General features: G+C 53.8%; 5 protein-coding genes across 5 annotated transcripts; 3 read left to right on the top strand and 2 right to left on the bottom strand.

The window, feature by feature from the left end:
• Positions 1–711: 711 nt before the first annotated feature.
• PG997_008052 (IBR finger domain-containing protein) lies at positions 712–2,086 on the top strand (the record flags this gene model as incomplete). The annotated part of the gene is given in 4 exon segments (XM_066812367.1): positions 712–1,021; positions 1,032–1,361; positions 1,376–1,592; positions 1,726–2,086. The coding sequence occupies 4 exon segments, from the start codon at positions 712–714 to the stop codon at positions 2,084–2,086; spliced, it is 1,218 nt and encodes a 405-aa protein (XP_066667709.1).
• Positions 2,087–2,675: 589 nt separating this feature from the next.
• Positions 2,676–5,087, bottom strand: PG997_008051 (uncharacterized protein; the record flags this gene model as incomplete). The annotated part of the gene is made up of 4 exons (XM_066812366.1): positions 2,676–3,591; positions 3,657–4,225; positions 4,294–4,914; positions 4,971–5,087. The coding sequence occupies 4 exons, from the start codon at positions 5,085–5,087 to the stop codon at positions 2,676–2,678; spliced, it is 2,223 nt and encodes a 740-aa protein (XP_066667708.1).
• A 3,726-nt stretch (positions 5,088–8,813) lies between these two features.
• On the top strand, positions 8,814–10,493 carry PG997_008050 (uncharacterized protein; the record flags this gene model as incomplete). The annotated part of the gene is made up of 1 exon (XM_066812365.1): positions 8,814–10,493. One exon carries the CDS (start codon positions 8,814–8,816, stop codon positions 10,491–10,493), a length of 1,680 nt encoding a protein of 559 aa, XP_066667707.1.
• Positions 10,494–11,324: 831 nt separating this feature from the next.
• Positions 11,325–12,830, top strand: PG997_008049 (polysaccharide deacetylase; the record flags this gene model as incomplete). The annotated part of the gene is made up of 3 exons (XM_066812364.1): positions 11,325–11,495; positions 11,578–12,126; positions 12,231–12,830. The coding sequence occupies 3 exons, from the start codon at positions 11,325–11,327 to the stop codon at positions 12,828–12,830; spliced, it is 1,320 nt and encodes a 439-aa protein (XP_066667706.1).
• Positions 12,831–13,685: 855 nt separating this feature from the next.
• On the bottom strand, positions 13,686–15,638 carry PG997_008048 (uncharacterized protein; the record flags this gene model as incomplete). Its single annotated transcript, XM_066812363.1, has 2 exons — positions 13,686–14,701; positions 14,792–15,638. 2 exons carry the CDS (start codon positions 15,636–15,638, stop codon positions 13,686–13,688), a joined length of 1,863 nt encoding a protein of 620 aa, XP_066667705.1.
• Positions 15,639–16,784: the final 1,146 nt, after the last annotated feature.

The raw sequence follows: 16,784 nt of genomic DNA, 5'->3' as shown, positions 1-16,784 counted from the left end.
GGAAACAAAGAAACAAATGCAAATGAACGTTGAACGCCCTCAGCCCCGACGTTCAACGCCCGATCGGCAGGTTACTTGTATGTAAGTAATTGAATGGACGGGTGGACAGACTGGCATCAAGCCCACCATGATCGATTGACCCAATCCATTTGTCAGAAGGGGCACTCCCGGAAACTTCGAGAAACAGGGGTCCAACTGCTAAAGGCCAAAGTGGATAAACCAAGACACGCGAGATGCGAGGCACTCAGCACTCAGAAAGGCACTTGACAACTATCGAGATCGGCATCGGCTGCTGCCGAGACCCGCCTGGCCCTGGGATGTAGACTTGTACTTCGTCCCCGAGACATTAATTGCCAGAACAACAGCAGCATGCCTCTTCAACCAAAGCAATACGATCCGTAGTGGCTTCATCCCTTCGTCGTATCGCGTCCAATGATGTATGGCGAAGAGCAAAAACATGTCATTGTCCAAATTCTCAACGATGGGCGACGCAAAGAGGCCTCAAAAAGCAATCGACTTTGAGGCCTACCAGTTGTTCAATTTCCTATCTATCCATGACATCAACCGTCTGATCTCGTCTCGCTCGTCACGCAGCGCTGCTGTCAATATCAATCGCTATGGACCCAAAGCCTTCGTATCTCGATGAACGCCCCTTCACGTCTCGCATCTTGTTCATGGTGTTCATGGTACCCATCTTTTTGGACTCCCACAATGGCAGCAATTGATCGACTACCGACACCACTGGTCGGCATTGACGATGAGAGTCTCGCCTTGATCCTCGAGCTCGAACGCCAAGATGCAGAACGCCTGGGAAGACGAACCAAAGGCAAGCAACGCGAAGGTAGCACGCCCAGCGATTTAGAGATAGCACTCCAGGTCTATTTGGAAGAAGTGGCCCACGCAAGTAGCTTTGTTACGGACTACGCAGACATGGGGCTCGCGGAGGAAATGCTGGGCCTCAATTTCAACGGCGAGCACGATATCGCATACGATATCGGCGATATACCCGACGAAGAGACAGGTATCACTAGCCAGAGAGCAGAGAGTTCCGCATGGGCAGCTGCCCGTCTGCCCCGGCACTCCCCACCACAGCAGCGTGGGACTCGCGAGTGCGTCGCTTGTGGTGACAGACGACAAGCCAAGGACGTCGCACGAGCGCCCTTGCGAACACGAATACTGCCGAAACTGTCTTCGGCGACTCTTTGAGGACGCAATTCGTGACGAGACCCTGTTTCCTCCAAGATGTTGCAAAAAGGCCATACCCCTCGATGAAAACACCAAGTTTCTTCCGCCGACAGTAGTGCAGGCATTTCGCAAGAAGACCATCGAGTTTTCCACCCCGAACCGCACATACTGTCACCGTAAGGGTGTTCAGCATTCATACCCCCTGAGAAATGTGTGACCGGCGTGGCTCGCTGCCATGACTGTAAAGCGAAGACTTGCACCAGTTGCAAGAAGGCGAGCCACGGCGGGGACTGCCCTAAGGATAAACAGCTTCAAAAAGTAATTGTTTTGGCAGGCAGAGAAGGATGGCAACGCTGTCCAGAGTGCCGGACCATGGTGGAACTCGACGTGGGATGCAACCACATGACGTGAGTATGCCCATGGTGCGCAACTCGTCATCATGCCCTCTCCTTCAAGGTTGGCGATATCTGCATCATTCCTGGCGCAGAGGAAGTTCATCATATATAGACGCCTAGAAGCTGATATTTATTATATGTCCAGCTGTCGATGTGGCGCCCAGTTCTGTTACGTCTGCGGCACATCCTGGAAGCAATGCGACTGCGAGAACTGGGACGAACGCCGACTTATGCAGCGCGACCATCAGATCGATGCGAGGCCTCGCCCTCTGGGGCATATCTTCGTCGGCGACGAGGGCAACCACCGGGCAGCGGCTGACGCGGGCCGAAACGATGGGTTGGAGAGGGACCTCCAGGCGAACCATGAGTGCGAGCATCCATTGTGGCGTAAGAGACGAGGGGCACGGGTCTGCGAAGGATGCGGTCACAGAATGCCGTATTACATATTAGAGTGCCGGCGATGTCACCTTTCGATGTGCGAACGATGTCGAACCCATCCGATGTAGCCTGTCATTGTTGTTTCTATGCGACGCAATACAGGTTGCATCTGCCTGGGTATATGAAGTGCACCAAACAATACCTGCTAGCTCCCAAGCTTGTGGGAATATCAACACCGGTCTCGAAGTGCAATGGTAACATTAAATAATCGTCAATTACGTTATTTTCTAAATATCCCGTATCCCTCAAGGAACGCCATTCGCTGCTATGTATCCAGACCGCACGCAAAGCCACCATGCCATGTCCCCAATGTTCTTGTTATACAGCAAGGGGCCTCCATCCATCTATCCATCCGCCGCCCGCAACCTGGAAAGTCCAAGTCCATACATACGTAGACCAAGAGAAAAAGGCGGGAAGGAGATTGACCGTTCGCGAAACCCTTTTGTTCGCTTCCTCCTCCTTCCCCATGTTGTTCCCCACATTGCTTGATCATGTACCCCCCTTTTCTTTCGTTTCGTGACAGTCATTATATACTTGTACAACACTATTTCCGATTCGTGTCTTGTGTGTGGCCTCTATACCCGTGCTGTTGTCGTGAAAGCAAAAGCGTATAATATATATATACTCCTCTAACCGGTCGACCATAACCAAGTACTTTTAGTAGTAGGACCCCGGATTTCTTCTTCCTCCGCCTGGCGGCGTCCGGGGTCTGGGAGGCGGCCTAGACCCAGACTGCGAATCTCTGGGCGTCCTGTGACTCGAGTTGGTGCGGCTATGGTCCCACTTTCTCCGGCTGGCGGCGTCGTAATCGATCTCCCGATCCGAATCGCTATTATTGGGGCGGGGCGGGCTACTACTCGTGATACCGCGTCCGAATCGCTCGGCCCGCTTGTCGTCAAGGTACGCATCCGGGTCCTCGTCGGTCTCTTCCTCCTCGTAGGAGTCGTCATAGCGCGGGAGCGACGGTATCGAGTTCGAGTCGCCCTTGACCAGGCCCGCCCGCTCCTCCTCGGTCGCGTTCTTCACCTGCGGGTTCGAGTACCCCCGGGACCCTATCCCGGACCGGCTCGGGGGCTTCTGGTGGTGGTGGCTCGGCGGTCGTTCCTGGTGCGGGTGTGCTAGTTCCTGCAATCCATCAGCCTGATGCCGACGGAAAACATTTTGGAACGAGAATTGCCGACGAGCTGATTGGCTGCTATCCCTGTGCGGCGGCGGCGTCGGCGGCGCCAGGGAGCTGGCATCCTCCTCTGCGAAGTGGATCCGCTGTCCCGTGCTGCTGGCCGACACGATGCTCGCCGCACTGCGGGCAAGGGCCGCAGCCGCAGCGCCGCCGTACTCAGTTCTCTGGTGGCGAAGTCCGTCCGGTAGACCGTAAACGTGTTCGCGCCTGCTGCCGTAAGAACTATCCTCGCCACCTAGCTTCGCGTTCGGTATGGCAATATCGGTTAGCTGTACCGGGCGCATCGGACTCTGGGCATTCTTCGAATGGCTGTCGTCGAGAAACTCGGGGTGTCCTGGAAGCGTAAAGTACGTCCCCGGCTGCGTAAAGTGCCGGCGATGCTGGAGAGCAATCCTGGCGATCCCTGCCGCCTACGTTCTTCTTCCTCCTCCATCTCTTCCGCTGTTGGCATATAGGACATTCCCAAAGGCAGATGCGGCGTTCTCGGCGGAGCAGGGAAAGGTTCTCTCTGCTGGTGTGGCGTGAAAGGGTTCGGTGACACAGTGCGCCGACTCATCTGACTATTGATAGTAGTTCGTCTCCTGCGCAAGCCATCCCATTCGTATTCCGGTCCAGCTTCGCTAACCGTCTCCAACCTCTCTCTTTCTTTCTCTTCGTGCAGTCGCTTCAACTCCTCTTCCTCCATCTTCTGGCGAGCAACGGAGAATCTTCGCACGATCGCGGCGGCGCCACGAATTGCGTCTGCCTTGGGCTCCGTCTCGGGCTGTTCTTGCTCGGCAATGGTGTGGATCTGGTCCAAGTCGCCTTTGAACACGGCGGTATCGGGTACATCTTTGGCCGACTTGGAGAGCTGTAACAGCACAACCCCCGAACAGATAGTGAGAAACCCCATGACAACCGTGACGATGGATGACGCCGTGCCCTTGAATCCCTGAAACAGAACGGCCGATGTTATGATAGTTGTGCTGGTGAAATAGACGTAGTAAGTTGGTGTCACCATGGCGGCATTGAATAAGTTCAACGCTTTCTGTTGGCAAATTAGCAAAACTACAAACTACATACAGCATTCGTAGGGAGGGGAAGTGGGTGTCTTACATTGAGGAAGATAATTTCGGTCAGCAAGGTGCCTATGACAAAAACAAATAGCACGTAGAGGAACCAGTGCTTGAACTGGCTCCCTGAGGTCCCCTGTACCTGGGCAACAATGGCGGCACCAAGACCTTGTGTCGCAACAACGCTGAGCCCTCCGACCCAGCTACAAATGGAGATATAGACAAGCATATTCTTCTTGCCCCATCTCGGGCCGGCGACGAATGCAGTAATGGCCGAGCCCACGAGGATGACACCGGCGTAGCTCAGAAAACCGGGCGCGATGACATAATGCTGCATCTCCTGAATATTGGCGACGGAAGACTCCTGTGGAGCGTTCATAACAATAACCACCGAGCCAACAATGCAGAGAAAGCAGGAGACCTTGCCCACCATACTCAGCCGCTCCTTCAGAAAAACGGCGGACAGTACAGTGGTAATAACCACGGAAAGCGCGCCCAGGGGGGTGACGAGGATCGCATCGGTAAAGGCGTATGCCACGAAATTACAGATCTCGCCTACGATCATCAATATCATGCCCGCCCACCAGTGGAAGTTCTTCAGGTAGCCATATCCCTCGCCCGCGGCCTCCTCATACTTTTCGTTCGCCTTGAGCAACCCGACCTTCTTCAGCACAAAGGAGCAGCCGATGAATAAACCGGAGGCGATGGCCAGGCATATACCGATGACCTTGTATATGGGGGCCGGGTGGCCTTCTCCGGATCTCCAGCGGGTTCCGTCTCGTTCGCTCGGGCGTAGATGTGGTGGGCGACCTCGAGGACCTGCGCTGCGCGGTCCATGCTGGGCGACGTGGGGCGAACTGGTCGCCGCCAGTCAAGTGGTGTCGGGACCGGCTGCGGTCTTGCCTTTTAAGGCTAACCCTGGGAGTGTTCGTTTGTCGATGTGTAACGTGTGTAGAAATTATGATCTCGGCAGAAAGGGGACAAAGTTGGGGACGGCGCCGTATAAATACAGCGGGTCGAAACTATCCTTCCTAGTAAGGAGAATGGCGTGCTGGTGACAACCTTCAAACCGACGGGAACTGGCAGTAGGTGAATATTTCGTTTGCGAATGCGTGCCCTATAAACCAGGTGTAATAGGCAAAAATCAAAAAGCCAGCAACTCGAAAATTCGGTGGCTGAGATGTTCGGATCGCAGGCCGGGATAATGCACGTTACAGCTCAGATGAAGTCTCGTGGGTCGGGATGGCTTCTGTCGTCGTCCAAAAAGGGTGGGCGATCCGGTGTTTCGTACTGTGCCTGAAGAATGCTGATTGATCCGCAAGATACTGATGTATTGGGCATGCAACTCTATCTGCAAAAAAAGGAAGCAAGAAAGTCGAGACGAAAGACGTAAAGTAAAAGGGGATGTCGCGACCAAAATCTTGAGACGGCTATTGTGGGAGCTCCCGCTGGGTGGACGTAAGAGTGCAGGTTGCGTAGGACCGTAGGCGGTTGAGGGTGTAGGGGGAGTGGAGGGCCGCAAGTCTCCCCAGCGACGCACCCAGTTTCGAACAAGCGCGGGGCAAAGGGGGCCAGGGGCGGTTGATTTGCCCTTGTTGATCGCTTGCTGGATGCTGGGTAGGATTACTTGTGGCCTGCTGACCAAAGGATGAATGGACTTCTTCGTCTTCTTTGAGCGCGACTTGCGGCGAGGACAAACAAACGGCTGGCGGCGAAGAAAAAGAAGCAACCCACGAGCCCATATGCTTTCAGGAAGAAGTCGAAGAAGAAGGACAAAGCGCGCGGGAGAGGAAATGCAGACACTTACTTGGGCAGCAGCCAAACGGACAGAGAGACAGCCGGTCACATGCCTTATGTCATACATGAATCAAATTCAACAGCTACACTCCTCCTCTCTCTCTCCTCCTTGCATACGCAACTTCTAGTCGCGGAATCAGCAGGTTCTGGACCGACGCCATCGTATCGTGGTGGATAGGTGCTAAAGGTGCGTCGTCCGGGCAGCGGCCAGCCAACTGGGATCCTGGCATTTGGGTCGCACTTGGGGCTATCCAAGCTCCTGCATGCTGCTAACTTGCACTGCCCCTGGAGGCCTTCAATGTTGGAGCTTCAATTGTCCGCTTGTGCCCCCCCCCTTGTACCGCCCGCCCTAGCAGGCGGGTGGAGCGGCTGTGAAGGGGCAGCTACATAGGCAGCTACGATAGCAGCTAGGCTATTCCCAGGCAAAGGTAACCTCTAGCAAGGTAGCTGTCGTACAGGCCTTGAGGCCCCTCTGTTCAACGTTTTTTTGGGATCTCTAGCCCGAGCATCAAGTGAGATTTTGGCATGGTCATTCGTGCCATTCTCGCATCCCCGACCGATGTTTCCACTCCCCAATCTCGACGACTCTTTTACGAGGTAGATGTCCATATTTGATCCTTTTCTTCGATCAACATGCATGCATTCATGCGACGGTGTCTCGTTCTTGTTGCATGTAAACAAAAAAATTGATAGGCCCCGCGGCTCCAATAGGTACATGCCACATGGGTACCGGTAATGAGCTCAAGCGGCAGATCGGAGTTTGCAAAGTCCGACCGGAGGTGAAAGAAGAAAGAAGGAAGGGAAAGAAAAGGAATAGAAAAACACTAACGAACTGTTCGCCGAGTGAAACACCACGTTGGACCTGCTCGCCGTCGATCGAATATTAAGCCTCTTGTTGTAGGGATGTCTCAAAAACAGCGTTAATCCTAGGTAGGTAGGGGTTTACCGAATACGCTTTCAGGTCAATGCTTCTACTTCAGGTACTTTGTTATTCGGTCAAAGGTTTCAACATACACTTGAAAATATTTCTTCCTCTTCATTTTCCCCTCTCGTCGCATGGCTGGAAGGCAGGAAAATACCCTACCTAGCCTGCCCATGCAGGTCATCTTTGAAACCGACTTGACGTTGGCCCCGGTTGCGACAGGGCAACACAATATCGACATCGACATCGACATCGAGAATCCATTTTGTGGAATGTCCGGGGAGCCGATCTTTGTGCATTTGCGGCCGCTGGCTGCTACCCACCCAGAAAGATTGGTAGCCAGCAGTGATGTCAACCCACAGCGGCAGAACCAATGGTTGCATCCCAACGTGTTACATTTCCCTTCGATTGGTAAACGAGGCTATAGCCGATTTGGATTCCCAATAGATTCGCCATCATCAATACCGAATAGATTTGTCTAGCGATATGTAATAGTGATCACCGACGGACGTACAGTGATCCGTTCAGCCTGTAGGCAATTTCCCGTGGAAATGACGTCAAGCCAAAGGAGTGAGTCTCTTGAAAAGAAGCGCGACGAGAGTCGATCGGCCACAATCAGCTCAGTCCGCAGTTCGTTTCTTTGGGGTTCACTGTCAAGGGAGATAGCTGGCTGCGCATAGTTTAACTATCCCCGCAGCCAGGGTATCTTCCTCCTTGATGCGAATGTGTAAGGTAGACAGACATGAATAAGTTCCTCGTTGCAGATGCCAGATGTGCGTCGCGTAACTTTGGATTTGCACCCAACTGATTGGCCAGGGAGGAATCGCCATCGGACAGTGGGTGGCTTAGGCGCTTGCGAATCCATGCAGTGCAAAGCACCAATCGCTAGCCGCTCGAAGTAGACAACGATTCTGCCAAGCCATTCCTTGAAGCCGAACCAACAGCGGAAAAGTGCAATCACCGACACAAGGTTGGAAAGATTCGGCCCCTCACACGAGATGCTTCTGCCTCTCGGGCCCATAACCGAATACGGGACAGGGACAAGGAGAAGGGAAGGTGGGTGCCACGAAGCCGGAGGCTAAGCAATAGCCACGTAGGTATCTGGGATTTACCAGCCACATGGCCAAGGATGTTTCTTTTACCCTTCCGGGGACAAGCACCTGTCATCCCACCACCGGCCGGGAAGGCATGTCAAGAAAACGGACATCGCACGAAAAGACTCGAAAACGTCCTATGCTCGAATGACAGGAAGCACGGAGGGTAGTACCGCTACTGCTTGTCACGTTCACCCGATCCCCTGTTCCCGAATGATTTAAGGTTGAGCATACGTGGGATCAATAGGCCTTTCAGGCAGCACTTTAACTTTGAAAATGGCGGTAAATACCCTGCATACCGAGTGTTCTGGGCCAAACGGCGACGATGTCGGTGTACTACCGTCGCACCTGCTTTACAAGTCGTGTTGACTGGTGTTGCCGGTTCTTCAGATATTCAGGGATACTCAGTACGATCTAGGTGCAGCACTCACAACTGCTTTACCCCATCAGTGCGCGCGAGGTCAGATCGATCTGATGTTACGCCGCCATGGTCCTTTCTATGCGGCAAAGTGGCCCCCATCTATCTGTAGAATTATTACATAATCCCGTGACCCCCCTGTTTCTTGGCCAATCGACAACAACCTCACTTCATCAAATCCACCCGCTCCAATACCTCGGATACAGTCATGTGCTACATGGAGCCGCACCTTTGACGATTCGAGCCAATCATCGCGGATAACAATGTTCATCTATGTCCCCTTGCTGGCCCACCATCACACGCTTTCAATGCCGTAGTTTCAGTTTGTCGCAATGATCGACAGCCCGGACCAAGACGGATCGTCGCCTGCCTACAGCCCCTTGGACACGAAGCGGAAGCAGATACGCCTCCTCCATCTCCTGCCCGGCTCCTGGGAGGACCCCGTCTCCTGCGCCACTTCAAATGCTTTCGTCAGTGACAATCCAGTCTTCGAGTCGCTGTCGTACGCGTGGGGCGATCCTTCTGTTACCCGGCCCGTCTTGCTCAATGGGCACGCAATCGCCGTGACGGTCAACCTGTTCGCCGCCTTGCGCCGCTTGCGGTACCGCACCTTGGCCCGCCTACTCTGGGCCGATGCCCTCTGTATCAACCAGGCCGATCTGGAGGAGAAAGCACGTCAGGTATCGCTCATGGGAAATGTCTACTCGGTTGCATCGAGAGGGATATTGTGGCTTGGTGAGTACTCCGAGCTGCTCTACGACCCAGCTACAGAAACAACACGCCGAGAGCGGTTGGAGAATGCAATACCTGAAGCGAACGCCGTAGAAGCTTTCGAATGGCTGCACCGGCTAGCAGGCGATCCCGACTCGAAGAGTGTCAGCCATGTTGGCTACGAGCTTACCAGGAGACCCGAGATATCCAGTTGCGTAGGCTCTCTGCAGATGCTCCTATCGCTGCCATGGTGGAGCCGGATGTGGACATTGCAAGAAGCGGTACTGCCACGAGGTGTAATATTTGTCTGCGGCTCGTCGGAAATCACGTTGGAAGCCATGGATAAAGCGCAGGATAATTACCTCGAATACCGGACGATGGCGGCCCGGCCAGAGCCACGGTATGGCCCCGCGGGCCATGTCCTGGACCGCCTCAGCTTCTGGGTCATGGCCATCGCGCATCTTGGAGAGTTTGGAGAGGAGCGTGATATCACACATGCCCTATTTTCATGTAAAACTCGACAGGCTACGAATCCGCGAGATAAGGTTTACGCAGTGCTCGGGATGTTCCCGCTCATCGCTCGATACATGGAGGTCGACTACAGCAAAGATACCTCTCAAGTATCGACTGAACTGCTACTGTGCCTGATCAAGTTGCATGGCGACCTCAAGGGGTTGGTATGTGCTGCAATTACTCCAAAGGATCCATCACTGCCCTCATGGGTTCCCAACTGGTGCTATATACAGGAGGATAACATGCCCGGCGGAGAGATTGGCCTGATCGATGAGTATGATGAGGGCTTCTCGGCCAAAACCACGAGAGCTCAAGTTCGCACGCCCCGCCATGGAGTATTTGATGTACTCGGAGTATCGGTCGGTAGGGTCATGGCAGTGTACCATATACACACAGCATCATCACAAGCGCTTTCTGAAGATATTGCAGAATCTTTCAGGGGTTGGATTGATAGCTTGTCTGTCTGTTCTGCACAAGACACAAACACAAATCTTGGTATAATTGGGCATATGATCGACAGGATGCGCAATTTGGACGATCGCGATGTTTGGATTTTCATCACGGGCCAGGGACATGTTGGCTATGCCGGCCATGAGATACAGGTCGATGATACAGTTCATGTCTTCTTCGGAGGGAAAGTTCCCTTTGTCTTACGTGCATCACACTGTCCTCAAGATCAGTTACGTGATCAGTATTACACGCTTGTATGCCATTGTCATGTACATGGCATCATGAACGGAGAGGCTTTGGGATGGGGTCTAAAGCTACAATGGTTCTCTTTGGTCTAGCTATGTGTTACTATTTAGAGTGGTTTAGGAGAGGTGGAAAAGACAACGACGGCAGGTGGCTGGATCCGGACCGGTGATTGGCTGGCGCAGACGTTCAGCTAACAGCCACACCACGAGGTGGGCACTACCTATCGATTCGGGTTCGGCGACAGGAATAGGCAAATGGACAGGCTTAGCCTCATGGATGGCCTTGGATCTCCATGCGCTAGGGTTTTAATAGCCAGCCTACTTTCAGGAGCAACTGTCGACGGGCAGACAAGCTATCACGATGGCGGAATCGAGTGGCTTGGACACGAATAAACCTGACTGCAATGCCGCAATCAACGGTTACGAATTCACCAGTCGGCCTATGATTTTGTGGCAATGCCCCGATCCTACTTCCCCGGCTGTTGAAATATTAGAAAGTTTACGGCAAACTCTTTCGGTCTTGACAAGAGCTAAAATGCATATGAAGGAGACGGCGTAGAACAAAGGATTGTTCTTGGCCTTAAATCCTGCCATACAAATTATAACCTTGAATGTATGAGCCCCCTTGAAGTTACCGATGGGACGGCTATGCTAGGCAAGACCCAACTATCCGATCCTTCTTGGTCCACATCAGGACAAGTTCAAGACGCATTCGACTTGGCGTAACCGTCAAGTCGGGAAGCTATCACTCCTAGCAACACGTGGGAAAGGCATACGATATGCCCATACCTGCATACATAGATTTGATGGTGCTTATGGAAGACGACACATACAAATACTTAAGATGGCTTCGGCACCATGGTTGTCGTTGCATAGTCCCCTCCCCACTTCCTGGATCAGTCCTCTTTCGCCGAGTCGTCGATCATGATGCAAAGTTCGCTCATACTCGGTTACCTACTCGGTTTCATCCATACTAGTTATGCCTGCTCAGCTGAACGCCCAAGCCTAAGCCGAAGAGACGTACCCGCTGGCGGAAAATGCGGCCCTTCAGCTGGTAACGCCGTATGCGCACCGAGTTTGTGCTGCTCGTCTGCCGTGCGTATACTAAGCCTTCAAGCCTCCTCACAAACGACTTTCCTTCCCCCTAGCTTGAGTACTGACACCAGGAACAAAATAGGGCGTCTGTGGTACCGGGGCGAGCTACTGTAGCAGCCCCGACTGCCAACTCTCCTTCGGCCCCGCCTGCGACGGAAACCAAGTCCCGCCCGGCAGCGACACCTCGCGCGTGCCGCGGCCGCGGTTCGGCTCCGTCACCTACGGCGTCAGCCTAAACCACTGCGCGGCCGGCACCAACGGCAAGGTGGCGCTGACGTTCGACGACGGGCCGTACATCTACACGTCGGAGCTGCTGGACCTGCTCAAGAAGAACAACGTCCGGGCGACTTTTTTTGTTGTTGGCAACAACGGCGGCAAGGGGCAGGTTGAGCAGGGGTCGTACCCGGCTATCATACAGCGCATGTACAAGGACGGGCACCAGATCGGCTCACATAGCTGGAGCCACCAGGACTTGGGCGCTATTACGCCCCAGCAGCGCCGGGACCAGATCTTGCGCAATGAGTTTGCGCTGGTCGATATACTTGGGTTCTTCCCGACGTACTTCCGGCCTCCTTATACCAGTTGTCCGGATGGCTGCGTGAAAGACTTGAGCGACCTCGGATACCATATTGTATGATTTCGCTCCTCCTCTCCCCCTATCATTTGTTTTGTTTTGTTTCTTTCTACCAAAGTCAATCGGGGAAACCGGCACACTAATCTGTCACTTCCGTGCAGGTCAACTACGATATCGACACCAAAGATTACCAAGGAGACTACAACTACGCCCGCAACACTTACTCCTCGATCCTGTCCCAGCACAGCCCGGCCTCATCATCCTGGATAACGCTAGCGCACGACATCCAGCCCAACACGGTACAGAGCTTCGCACAGTACATGATCGACCAGGCCAAGAAGCTCGGGTACGAACTCGTGCCGCTGGGGCAGTGTCTGGGTGACCCCGAGGCCAACTGGTACCGCAACCCGACCAGTGGCGAGCCCTGGGGAGCGAAACCGGCCTCTGCGGGAACCGTCTCAGCGGGATCTGTCTCGGCGGCTTTGAAAATGGACAATAGCTCGTCAACGGTGCCGAAAAGCAGCACGAAGCCCGGCAGTACGCGAACTTTGACGGGGGACCCCACACCTACCCCTATTTCCGGGAGCAGCAATTTTGGAATGGGGACGGCGAACACGGCCACCGTATCCGGCCTTCAGGCAGCGGCACCTACATCTTCTCCGGAAGTGACACATGCATCAGATGGTAGTTTTCATGCTCGTGTCTCGATATCGGCGTTGGTTATGGGAAGTGGTTTGGCTCTTACGCTGTTTTTGTCCTGATTCTGAATTTAGATTTCCACCCACCACAGAGACTTACATGTATGGTATGTTTGAAACAATTGGCGGGAGTGATGTTTTATTATATGATATATTTGTTGTATTCGTTACAACGATAGAAACTGTATCCAATAAATCTTGAATGTGTAAGCAAATAACTATATATGTCCCAACACTCTCATGCTGGTCAAAAAGACCATTGGTATCATAATCCGCTAGCTGGGACTGTCAGGAGATGTTCAAGTCCAACTAATAGTCGTCGTAATATCCGAACGTTGTATGAATATGAATAGCCTCTTGACTCTCCCAGCCCGTACCCTCTTCACTCAACACTTTCTTTCTATCTATGGTAGTTCGGTTTCTAATAACTTTTAAACTCGTCAGATTGATAAACGAGCTAGAGTATATGAGCGGAAAGATAAGTTCACATTACTCTCCCACCCCGGTCACTCCGCGAAGTTGTTTTAAATGTTCCTTCTAGCTACTCCGATGCCGTACAAAGTCGACCTGCTATTCCGGCGTTTGGGTCCAAGAAACACATGAGCATGACATAAATGTCTTTGACAGGCGTCAGATATACCACATGTCAAATTACAACGGAGGAAGGATGCATTTGTCGCATGGTATTTCCATGTAAATTCATCATAACTATAAACAAGATGGTAAACAAATACTAGCAACCAGTACGCCATGAATAATTCCACTCGCTTGCTTGATGCATTCCAACCATTCCCCTATATAGAAGAACGCCTTAAGGATGAAAAGGAGAACAAATAGCACATGTAGTACATATACGGCACGAAACCAATAACAGAAGCTGCTATCAGCCCTCAGCTCTCGATGCCTGTATCACAGTAATCATGACGGTGTAATAGGCTGCTGCTCGCCCTCGTCCGTCTTCTCCGACCTCGGGCTGTCAGGCAAGCTGATGACGCCCTGCTCCCGCTGCTGCTGCTTCCGCCGCCGCGGCGCCTTCTCCTCGCGCATCTGCCACATCCAGTTGCCGAACCGCTCGACCGCCTCGACGGGGCAGTCGAGGTGCACCTGGAAGAAGCCCTGCAGCTCCGAGGGCGTGATGCTGTTCTCGGGCACCAGCTGCGCGAACTCGGAGGCCAGCTTGGCGATGGTGGTGGCCTTGCACTTTTCGCACCGGCAGACCTCGTCGTCCTCTACATCGCTTTCGTCCGAAGAGCTCATACCTGACTTCTTCTTCTCGGATATCCTTTCGTAGCCGTCTTTCACAGCTTTGTTCGAGGTGTATATCGCTGATTTGGATTTGCTCTTCTTGTCGTTTTTGATTGGCCGGAACATGCGGATAAACATCTCCTCGCAGCTCTTGCGTGAGATATAGCCGATGTAAATCTTCTTGTCGATGCGTCCAGGGCGGACTAGGGCCTCGTCCAGCTCGTCGGGGAAGTTGGTCGTCATGATGACGATGCGGCCCTCCTGCGAGCCGACGCCATCGAGCACGTTTAGGATCCCGGAAAGCGTGCACTCGGACTCCTTCCGCTTGACCTTGGGGTCTTTCTTGCCGTCGCTCTTCTTCTTCTTGCTAGAGGATTCCTTGTCACTCTCATTCCCGGAGTCTTCCGAGTCGGTCTCCTCGCGGTCGATGCCCGCGGCGTCAATGTCCTCCATCAGAACGATACACCGCGACGGCAGGTCTTGGAACAGCCGCTCCAGATCGTTATCGTCAATGTGCGCCAGCTGCAACACGTAGAGGCTGAGCCCATAGCGCCCCGCCAAGACCGATGCCAGTGTTGACTTGCCCGTGCCGGGCGGGCCGTGCAGAAGGTACCCCCTCTGGTAGGGTATGTTGCGCTGGTGGTATCTGCGCCTTGTGGCGGGGCTCAGATACTTCTCAATGTCGGCCACTGTATTCTTGCATTAACGGAGGCAATCCATAAGTTGTGTTGGCAGATTATCTGCTGTAACCGTTTCAGGAGTTGGGAATATGAACTTACAGAGATCCTTCTTGAGGGCGCTGTCGAGGTGAACGGAGGAGAGTGGGCGCGCAGGGGACTTCCCCTTGAAGCTCCAGTATCGGTAACCGTCGTGGCCGTGGATGCGTATCTGGGGCTTCTTCTTGATCCCGGCCTTGGCCTGTTTCCGGCACATCTCGAGGAACTCGACGACGGGCTGACTGGAGTGGCTGACGCAGGTGATGGTCAGACTGTACATGTGGGGCTTCCCGAAAACGTCGGTTCCCTCAACGTCGTCGTCATCGTCATCGCTATCGTCGGCGCTGCTGCCCTTCTTGCCCCGCCTGATGGTGAAGAACCGGCCCCGATAGAAAAACCATGTGCGGTTGAACTGTGGCACGCACTCGATGGGCCGGTCGGCCTGCTGGCGGTCCTTTTTCAAGGCCAGGTCGCCACCGGCTGCTGCTGAGCCCGAATCCGCATCTTCATCCTCGTCCTCCTCGTCCTCTTCCGCGATGATGGGGACTACGGCGCCCGTGCTGCCACCATTCTCATCCCCTTCGTCGTTTACCGTCTCCCGGAATATGTACGACTGGTTATACCTCCGCGGCAGGATGGTCCCGTTCACCCACTCGGACACGAATGTGCTCATCTCGTTGCTGCTAGGAATGACGACGCGGATGGTGGCGTAGTCCCGCAAGGAGTCTACGACGCTGCTGGTAGATCCCCGCAGCCACCGCAGGGTGCCGAAGGCGAAGGCTGTTAATGTGAGGATGGAGCTGAACTGTGTGACGTCCATCTTCCCCGCCCACTGGCCGAGAATGGCCTGGAAGATGCCCATGGGTGTGACCTCCTCCAACGGAGGCAGGCTGGAGGTGATGTTCTCCATGACGGAGGTGAGGTGTGGTGTGACGCTCGCCTGGTGTCGCAGATAATCCACGATGGCGGTTTCGTCTCGTGTGTTCCTTTTGCTAGTGTCGTGATAGCTCGCGAAAGATGCCTGATTGCGAGATGTGACGAGACAAGAGGACTTGAGATGTATTTGTACGTATGGAATATGTTGCTCTCACTTGGGTACGGCAGGCAGCGAGGTAGGGGACGCTGGTATAACTTATACCCGATGCCTGGCAAACTGTGGATGCTTGCTACTGCACAAGTCGATTGGTTTCCAGCCAAGCCACTGTCCTACTGTCCTTGCAGACCGGGTGTGACGCATCGGAGCAGATCAACTGCGGATTTTTAGTTTAGCGCTGGTTCGGCCTACCTTTTCTGATTCATCGCTCGGTGGATATTCGAAGGCTTGGATTCCTTCCTAACGTTAGTCTCTTGGAACTCCCAAACGCACCAACAACAATCATCAATTCCTCGGCTGTTCCTTTGGTTGCCTACCTGGAATGCCGGATTGTGGGTGCTTAGGCAGGCAGCAGCAGACTCACTCGGCCAGGGGTCGGCGACCCAGCTGCCAGCTGAACGAAGACAGACCGGGGAATGAACGAGGCCGCCAAAAAGCCTGTTGGGGCCGCCCTGCAGCTCTGTGGAGCAGCGCGGGGACAGCGCCTGCTCAGCCCTACCTTAATTGGCCCAAATACGTTTTAGCGATCTACCGGGCCTCAGGCAGAAGCTCAGGCTCCATCAAAATTGGGCTGCACTGCCCGTGAACAACGACGAACACAACTCAATGAGTCAGGCAACCATCAGGCTGCCCTGCCCTGCCTTGTATTCTGTGCATCGTGGATTTGCCGAAATTGCACTTTTGCTACAGGTTACCACAAGTCCCTTCCATCTGGATGCAACTGCTAGTTGTTCATGCATGAACCTCCGTCATACTGCGTCCCTGTTCAGCTAATCAGGCCCCCTTGCCTGTGCAGCAGCGCCTCGTGTATCTGCAGACATGCGTCGACACCCATCCCGCCAAGACTCTCACATCAGCACCGAACTGCCGCAGTGAGGCGGGAGGAAGGTAGCAACACCGCCGTTTCAATTCCAGACAGCCATGTGGAGTGCAATGGTAGGACTTGTATCTCTGACTCTCGCC

The sequence above is a fragment of the Apiospora hydei genome (genome assembly GCF_038363865.1).
Source record: "Apiospora hydei strain CBS 114990 chromosome Unknown utg000006l_segment0_segment0, whole genome shotgun sequence".
Classification (NCBI taxonomy): domain Eukaryota; kingdom Fungi; phylum Ascomycota; class Sordariomycetes; order Amphisphaeriales; family Apiosporaceae; genus Apiospora; species Apiospora hydei.
The sequence above is the reverse complement of the archived record's forward strand: the minus strand, read 5'-3'. Positions and strand labels throughout refer to the sequence as shown.